Below are 9199 nucleotides of genomic sequence, written 5' to 3'. Positions count from 1 at the left end.
CTCCAGACTAACTGTTGTTTAATTGCCATTTGAGAACTGCCATTTAGTTTCCATGTTGTGTAGAAGTCAACCTAATCAAAAACAGGTTTACAGTGGAAACCAGAGTGAGGTGCTCTTTCCATAATACTTTGTTGATGACTAGCCTGCTGCACATGCACGACTGAAAACATAGTTTGAACAAAATGTCAGAAAACAGACCAAAACTTAGGACCCGAGTGGAAAGATCCTGTTAATCGTGTTTTGTGAAATTCTCCCCGAGGGTAGTGTGTGATTACAAGCTTATGTTTGGTGTCAGGATGTCCCCACACAGAACAGGATGCTCCCCACAAGTCTTTCTCTACAGGCACAGAACTGGACGTCCTCCTGAGGATTATCATGCCCTCAGTGTAACTGACTGGAGACATTTTTGGCAGATGGCTGAAAGAGAGGTCAGGAAATTCCTGAAACCTTACTTGGCATTCACATTACATTCAAATATCCAGCCATACACTGTTTCCCAATCTGTTTTTTTTTTTTTTTAAATTTAATTTGTTTTGTTACTTGTGAACCCCCTCACAGAGCTCAAACACCCTTTTAAATACTCAGTAAATTCTGCTCATATGAACTACAACCTTTAACTTCTTTATTATTTATATTAGCTATGTTAGCCTATAAACTATCAGTAACTTTTAGGTTTGGACACATTTTTGAGAAATATTTAGCGATATAAGCTAGTACTCATATGCTAGATAGCGGGGTAGTAGTCTTTTGTTAGCGTGCTAATGCTAGTTTTTACAAACCCTCAACTGTAAAAGTGTTTATCCATACATTTTCTTAGTTTTTCAAATTTACATTAATTTACAAACTGTTTCGTTTTTTTGTGTTTGTTTTTATTTTAGCATTTTTCAGTAACTTTTACTTTGAAACACTTAAATAGAGGGTACGCACGTGACGTCACCGCTAGCGGAAGTCACCTCGGTTCCGCCCACTGAATGGCAGAAAGGGAGATGAGTAGCGGCTTTGGTTTGAATACTGCGAAAACTTCAGAACAATCTAAAAAATCGGGAAGAGCTGTTGTGCCATTGATTGCACAAATAGGTTTAAAAAGCACTCGGAGCTATCGTTTTACTGGCGACCTAAAGCCAAAGACAGAAGAAGCAGATGGATCGCTGCAGTTCGTAGAAATAACTGGAATCCAGGCAACGAAACCTGGATTTGTGGTTGTCATTTCGTGTCAGGTAACGTTAATTTATGCTGTATTCTTGCGTAAAATCATACCTTAAATTACAGATGGTTTTGGCTAACGTTACTTCTTAGTAAAGCTCTTAATGTTAGCATCTGTCATTTAGTTCTATATTTGATAACTGAAACGTTTTTGTCTTCAATTGTGTGATTCTGAACCTTGTGCTCTACATGATTTGTAAACTAGCTTAAACTGAGGCTAACCTAGTTTTCCAAATAAGGGGGTACTCTAGCACAAAGCTGTTGCAGCTGTGTTGTATGAAGTATTTGATGTGAACTCTACTTAAATCTCCACAGTACCAGTAGATCATCCACTCACTTGGGTCAATACTAAGGGTTCAACTCCCGTAAATCAGTAGTGAACTGTGAGCACTACTGCTGGGCCTTTACCTTGGAAATCACCGCCAAGAAAATACGTCTGCACTGACATAAAACCTCAAAAACAATAGTATGTTGAATTGAAAGCACTCACCAGCTGTAATCCTCTAATTAATGATGACGAGGATGTCAACAACTCTTTGGCTTTTGGATGCTTTCAGCCTTTGCATTGGGTATTTTCCTGGCGTTGAAATCAGGTTCATATAAATGTCAGGATACGTGATTTCCGGCCACATATCAATGTTCGTAGACCACTTGTTGTTTGGTAGCTTGTATGGATCCATGTCCAGTCCAATTGTCTTTAATTTCATGTTATATTCCACATTTTTCCCGGTCTCGCTATAGTTACTGCTATGCTCCGCCATGTTGAGAAGGTTTGTTTTGCCACTCAGTCTGACTTAGAGGGGCGTGGCCCAGGGGGGAAGTGACGGATGTGCATTCCCTCTATTACATATTTAGCTCACATCTCTGCTTGCTAGCTAGCTTGTTAGCATTTAGGAACTTTAATGTGGTGTTAAAACTGACTCCTCAACAGATTACCAGCTACTAGTTTGCATTTACTGAAGGTAGTTTTGACAATAAGCTTCAATGCTGTTATTTTTCCTCCTAGGAAGTGAAAGTGGATTCATATTTATCCCGTCTCCTTTCAGTACCCTCAACTACCTGCAGAAATACTCCCTAGGGTTCAGAAACACCTCTACGTTGGAGTTACTGAGGTAAAAGATAAAGTTGTGTGTCTTATCTTAGTGTACATGATTAGTTTCCACAAATGGACAATCACACCCTTCCTGTGAGCTACATATTACTATTTTATTAAATAAACAACTTGACCAAAAAGTTCATATCAGAACACGAAGACTTATGTCAACATCTATGGATTTACAGACATTTATTTTAACAAAATAGAATAGCAAATATAATAGAAGTCCACATTTCAAGGTCTGCTGAATGTATTCTCAGTTTTAGCTCCAGCTCGCTCCATTAGGAACTGTCTTTCTACTTAGGTCCGTATGCCACCCTTGTACCCATATTACAACCTTTTAAAAAGCAATTTGGAAGGATCTGATGAAAATATATGACCTGTAACTGCACACATGAAAACTACCACTAAATACAGTAGAGCAAAACATAAGTATGCAGTTTCAACCATGGCAAAGCAATGATCTAAAGCAAATGACTGGTCAAAACATTTCACATTGGGTTTATTCAAATAGCTGCTGTCAAATTTAAGCGTTGGATGATAATCCAGTCTCATGGAAGTTAATATAACTTACTGCAACAGGAGGCAACGAGAAGACACATAAGTAACAGCAAAAAAAAAGAAGAGAAAAAAAAAAACAGTACAAAATATACAACTGCGTTTGGTTAGTTTTTTCCATTAAAACTGTCAAAGGTAATCATCATTCAAAAATAAGTTTAGGGTTTACAGACATTTCAAGGCATTGGTTACTTTCGCATCTGTTATTCCCATATGGAATGACGTGCTAAATCCAGACGCTCATATTTTATGCCTACACACTGTTTGCCAGGGCTACTTTGACAGTCTGGACCTCAGAGATATGAGAAGATTTCTGTATGATGCGGCTGGTGAGAGTGGGCCCCATGGTGCAGCTCTGCCTCAGGACAGGGGCGGAGCCTTTCATACACATCCTGTCTATGATAGTGGGCCCCACGGTGCAGCTCTGCCCCTGGGCACAGGTGGAGCCTTTCACACACATCCTGTCTATGATAGTGGTCCTCATCACTGTAAGGGGCTCGCGGGTGCAGCCTTGGCTTGTGGCTGTTCCAGGCGCTGCGATGCCGCTCTGACCCGCTGTGCAGCTCTGCCCCTGGGCCAGGCTGGTCAGAGCCACGGCAGCGTGGATCTCCCTCCAGGCCTGGTCACCCTGACGCTGCTGGCCTCGGTCCTGCTGCTGATCGCTGCAAAATATATTAAACAAAAACATCATTACATAAATAGCTTAAATTAACCTGAAATATTGAGTAATTTTAGGAGTAAAATTGCCTCGGTGAATAATTGATATAATGTCAGACTTGTATGGATGAATTAACAGTGGCGGTTCAATTTCAGTAACAACCGCCAAGTGAGATCATAAGCAGTTTTCATTTTCAAGGTGATGGGAGTTGAAAAGTGCAGCCAGCTGATGTGATGGTGGATGGAGCGATAAATATTTAGACTTGCCTGTCAGATTTAGTTGAAGTATAGTCCATTGTGTCTGCAAGAAAGGAGGAAAAAGTCACTTAAATGTGCAGTGAATTGGTTTACATGATAACAATGAAATTGCAAACAGGACATTCACAGAGCAATTATGTGTATGTTAGTGATATACGTTATTAATTCATGTATGTTTTCACTTAGGCTGATATGTGTGTGTTCACTGTGAATTAGAGCTTGTTTATGTGCAGGTGTGCGTCTATAACAAATGCATGTGTGTGTTTGTGCTGAGTGCATTTATGTATAGAATTACTGCTCTGCATGTGTGTTAGTGCCAGAAAGGTTCGACTCGGTGAAGTGCACCAGTCGGCCTGAGCTCAGATACTCCAGCCAAAACAAATGCAATGCTGTGTTTCTCTTGAGCTTTGGAGAGAGGGAGGAAAAAAATCAGATATCTGCATCATGTCATGAGGACAGATACTGCGTTTCAGGTTTCCAAAGCTCTGTAGCAGCAGCAGTTAGCCCAGTGTGTGTCGTGCTCTTCACACACATCTCTATCTTTCAAAACAATGACGTGAAATACCAATGATCTGCTTTGCATCTGTGAGAATGCAGAATAACTGTTCATTGTCATATCTGTCCCTTCTTTCTCTCAAAATGCCTGTAATGAAAGTATTTGTGGCTATTTGAGAAGCAGACGAAATAAGACTTAGTAGTAATATCATATTCCTTGCACAATTTATGTCTGTGGTCTGTGCATAAGCATGCATTATATGTCGAACATATTTTCCATTTCACATTTGGAATTTTGCCTCCTTTCATCCAGGCAGATAGAAGCTGGTCAAACCCGATTTTTCTTCAGAGAGCCATAGACAGGGAAATTAGAGGCCCACTGTGAAACACAGTCTTTCAATGCTAACAGCCCGAAACATCTCCGTCTCTGATTTCTTTAGCCAGCCTTGAGCCAAGAGCAACTACTTGTTGATAGTAAATCATTTTGCTATTTTATGCTCTTTGCTACTGAACGTCCCTGAGTGTTTCTCGCTTAAAACCTAACATGCATTGCCAAGAAAATACTCCTGTACCTCTGCTGTATTTATTACCAAGAAAAAACTTTGTTTTACCTCTGGTGAGCCTCAGATTTACAGCTGAGATCAATGACAGTGAACATTTGATCTTACATTGTACGTAAGTGGCTCTGTTCCACTCAAGCGTATTTATTTACAAATAAGAAGTCTCAGGTACAAATCTCAGGTTTTGACAAATGAAACCCTTGGAATATGAGGCTTAGACTAATATCTGCATATTATGGGATTTAGCTTTCCATTACTGGCGCATGTAACCCTTTAACTATGAAAAAGTTCCAGCACAAGCTGATTTATGTCTTGGGTGTTCTCCTACAGTCTGACTTTAAATCCCCTCATGTCCAGAACTTAGTGCCTTTTCCTCAGTCTTACAGGTGTGTCGTTGCGATCCACACAGGAAAACAACTGTGTACTAAGAAAATATCGTAACACTTTATTTCCACAATGCGACTATGTATTTGCGAACAAGAGGCTCCCCGCTCAGCATGCGTGTTTTCATTTACAACAAAATGGGCGGAAAACGCAGTGAGGCGTTTGTCCAGATATGTTTTTAGTCGCTATGTGTCCAATAAAACATGATGCGAGTCACATTTATGGCTCTCTCGCCTTTTTAAGGGAAATACTGCACTTGATGCAAGTACCAAGTCTTTTGGTGTAAAGGTATTCACTTTCGTGTTCAGTAGATATAAACATAACTATTTTATACATTAGAAAACTCATACAGTGTAATGTGACATGTATTGAGTCTGTAAATACGATGCTGTGTTGGGGCATCTCTTATTAGTCCACCAGCTCAAGTTTGGTGACTGTTTTAACCGTCTCCTGGGCAGAGTATAAATGTGTTAATGGTGTTAGTAGTGGCTATCAGGAATCTGGCAGCTTGACTTTCCACTTCACCTCCACAGAGGAACCGTAGTGGGTTGCAAACACTCTTAATATGACCAGCAGGGATACATTAAATTCCTGCACAGACATTTCAACAGTGCTGCCTACACTGTGTAAAATATTCTCCAAGAGATGTGGAATTGGACAATAATATCATAATGATAATGATAATGTTAGTAAAATGTGCCATAACTTCACTAATTGTTCAATAAGGATAATATTTCAGTATTTCTTTGCATAAGTTGTCTGTTTATTGTGACTTGTCCTCCAATTATTCAAGTTACCAAACTGAAACTGTAGCTAATGGTTACTTTCCTGGATACAGATTAATCCTGTCACTGAATATTACAGAATCTATGAAATAACCTTCTACAGACTGTGAATGAGATTTAATGTTGTTTGGGAAAGTGACCCTTAAAGTTGGACGAGGGGACGTAAAAGTGCTTTGGTTCATTTTAGAGTGAAACTAAAGAGTAGAATAGCTTTCATAAATCTTTTCACACCTCACATAATGTGATGTAAATTTAGATTGATTCTGAGTAGGAAAGTAACACTTGGGAGGAGAGCACTTGCCAAAGCACATATGAGTCAAACAGCGATAGGAAAAAGTAGAATGATATTAGTGATGTGTTTCTGGGTTGTCTCACAGCTGAGTGGCAGCTCTGACAGTCGCTCTGAAGAAACGTCTTCGTTGCTTTACTGACAGACCGCTTCATTTCTACGTTTTTTGGCCCAGGTTTCGTCTTCTCACCCTGGGAAGAATAAAGTCTCAGACATTCTGTAATTGTCCTTGAGACTGGACTGGACATTTCCACCATGGCAAGAAGCTGAAGCGGAACAAATGGCACATTCTAGTATATGGAAATGATATTTGCGGTGTGCAGCAGCAGCCAGCGCAAACTCCATCCAATTTTAAAATGAGGGATTTCAGCGTCTGCATGAGTCTTTATTAGTGATGTTTGTAGAGGCTTTGGCTGCCGTACCTTAGCGGATTTTAGGCTTGTCAGAGTGCTGTGCTCCCTAAAGGTCTGAAAGGGCACCCAGGTGTCAAACTCCATCCCACAATCGCTCTAACTTTATAATTGAATCTTGCTGAGCTTCTGACTTTTAGTGGAATGCCAGAGATTTATTAATGTCAGGGAGCTCTGAGGAGCCATGTGGAAGTTTCTGTTCGTTCTGTTCTTATTTTACTGTACACTGTGGTGTTTTAAAAATGAGCTGAGAGGAAACTGAATAGTTAAACTGTCATTTTACCACACATTCAATATAAATCCATAATTAACAAGGACAGTGTTGTAATGATTTCAGTGGACAGGGGGTGCTATTATGTCTTCATTTTCTTCCCCATCAAACTTATGTTGATCATGAGTTTTTGCATCATGATATATTTAAAATGATGTTACATTCAAGTGCTTAAAAAAAGAGTGTGATAATGTCCTGGCTTGATATCTCACCCATGTGGTAGACAAAGTTGGCCTCCGTTTCGTAGGACGACGCCGGGGAGACAACATCGCGTTCACATTCGTTGGAGCTAAATGACTCAGAGTGGCTCCTCCTCTTGCGGGCCGCGGTGACGCCATCAGCCTTCGCCGCCATCATGTGCCGCAGGGTGTCGTTGAGATAGCGGTTCAGTAAACTGCTCTTGTACTTGGAAGGAGGTGACGTGCTGTCGTCACTGTTGGCAGAGTCGGCCATGGCGAGGACGCTGCCCTGTTTCTGAAGTACGCTCTTGTGGGAAGATGACCTGCCAAAGTCTGATTGGCTGATTGGATTTTGAAGAGGACACTCATCTGCAATGAAGAAAAGGCATCACTTATAAGAAGTTGCTCGGTTTCCAATAATTCATACTGACATTGCCCAAAATGACAAACACTATTGTTTCAGTGCAGATGTCAGGATTCTGTTCCCTCACCATCTGAGTCGGTGTCGTCACTGCACACACTCAACCTCTCAGCATTTCCCTGGATGTATTTATTATAGAGTTTGATCCTCAGGGCCCAGCTCAGGTCTGGCTGCCTCACTGTGTTCTTCAGTCTCCGTCTGGCATTCGCAAACCAGTTTGAAACCTGCACAGATTCCAGATGTTACAAAGGAGAACACCGGCCTCTCCTTTTAACATACCTCGTCTAAATCACCACAAGCAGCTCTTTCCTCACCTGTACTAGCGTCATATGTGAACCCAGAGCCAGCAGGACTTTCTCGGTCTTGGTCGGGTAGGGGTTGTCCCGGTGTTTGTACAGCCAGTGTTTCAGCGGTCGGGCCATGTCTTGAAGCACCTGTCTCTTGTGGCGAACTTTGACCCCACCCAGTCGAGACCTGGAGGAGTAACAGTCACTGAATACGCTGATCACACCTTCTAACATCTCTTATACTAAATAAACCTGTCAGACAGCATCCAAACATTCTACCTTAGAAAATATATGCTTTTTAGATAAAACATCTGAAGAAAAAGCACCTGTTAACTGCTGATAATGCCATAAAAGCTGCATATTGAAAAGAGCCATACCCATATCTTCTGTACTTGATGGAAGTGTTGTTTTCAGTGGTCTCCTGGCATCGCAGCAGGTCCGTGCTCTGCCCGTCTGTTAAACTGGTTTGAGGTATTTCTACACAGTTCAGCCTGCTTCTTTCCTCCACTCTCCCATTGTCCTCCAAACGAAGAAGAGTGTCAGATTTCATCACTGCAACTTTGTTCATTCTTAAACACAGTTTTCCACGATCAACAGGTGCATCAGTAAAATTCCAGATGTGTATCGATGCAATGCATTCCCATCCTCGGCGCAGTTGACGCAAAATAATCTCAAAGTAAAAAAGTTGGAGTTAAAAGTTAAAAGTCTCCCTCGCTCTTCAGCCTGAGTGAGCAGACAGATGATGCCAGTCCCAGCAGTTACTTATGAGTGAATAATCTTTGTAAAAGTCAGAGAATGTTGTCTGGTTTAGTTGAGCTGTGTGAGGAGAGTTCAAATAAACTGCTGCTCTGTTGCCTATTGGCTCTCCCGCCGTCCAATCACTCCTTTAGAGAGAGAGAGAGTGAGAGCTCTGTGAGGAAAAAGCGGTAGCACCCCACAATATGAACAGCACTGCACATGTAAGAATATCAGCGAATGTGGTCAATAGATTTACAAGCAACATTTCGCCCGGTGCGACTGCAGCCAGTGCTAAGCAATTCGACATGCTCTCATAGTTTCTCCATGAGGCATACAAATCTTGTGGATCTTGCGGTTTTACCAAAAATCGTGTCAGCAAATAATAATACATGTTTTAGCAGGGGATTCTGGAAATGTATGGGTGTAATTACACAGTCCCTAATGACCAGCAAAACCACCAAACTGTGCCTCGTGTTAGGGTAGTGAATCCTGCTGAGTTCCAATGGATTTTACAACAAATTGGCCGTTAATGGAGTCAGCACATACACTAAAAAATAGAATAGATTTTTGCTTAATCTTGCACGTATCACTGTAACTTTCCTAAAATG

At 41.1% G+C, this 9199-nt stretch overlaps 1 protein-coding gene across 1 annotated transcript; it reads right to left on the bottom strand.

The window, feature by feature from the left end:
* Positions 1 to 2978: 2978 nt before the first annotated feature.
* Positions 2979 to 8663, bottom strand: LOC115437667 (homeobox protein Mohawk-like). Its single transcript, XM_030160973.1, has 6 exons — positions 8231 to 8663; positions 7881 to 8040; positions 7637 to 7790; positions 7179 to 7514; positions 3782 to 3815; positions 2979 to 3519 (listed from the first exon to the last, which is right to left on the bottom strand). The coding sequence occupies exons 1-6, from the start codon at positions 8419 to 8421 to the stop codon at positions 3111 to 3113; spliced, it is 1284 nt and encodes a 427-aa protein (XP_030016833.1). The 5' UTR covers positions 8422 to 8663; the 3' UTR covers positions 2979 to 3110.
* Between the last annotated feature and the right edge of the window lie 536 nt (positions 8664 to 9199).

The sequence above is a fragment of the Sphaeramia orbicularis genome, chromosome 17 (assembly GCF_902148855.1).
Source record: "Sphaeramia orbicularis chromosome 17, fSphaOr1.1, whole genome shotgun sequence".
NCBI classification, from domain to species: Eukaryota; Metazoa; Chordata; class Actinopteri; order Kurtiformes; family Apogonidae; genus Sphaeramia; species Sphaeramia orbicularis.
This window is presented reverse-complemented; position numbering and strand designations above follow the sequence as displayed.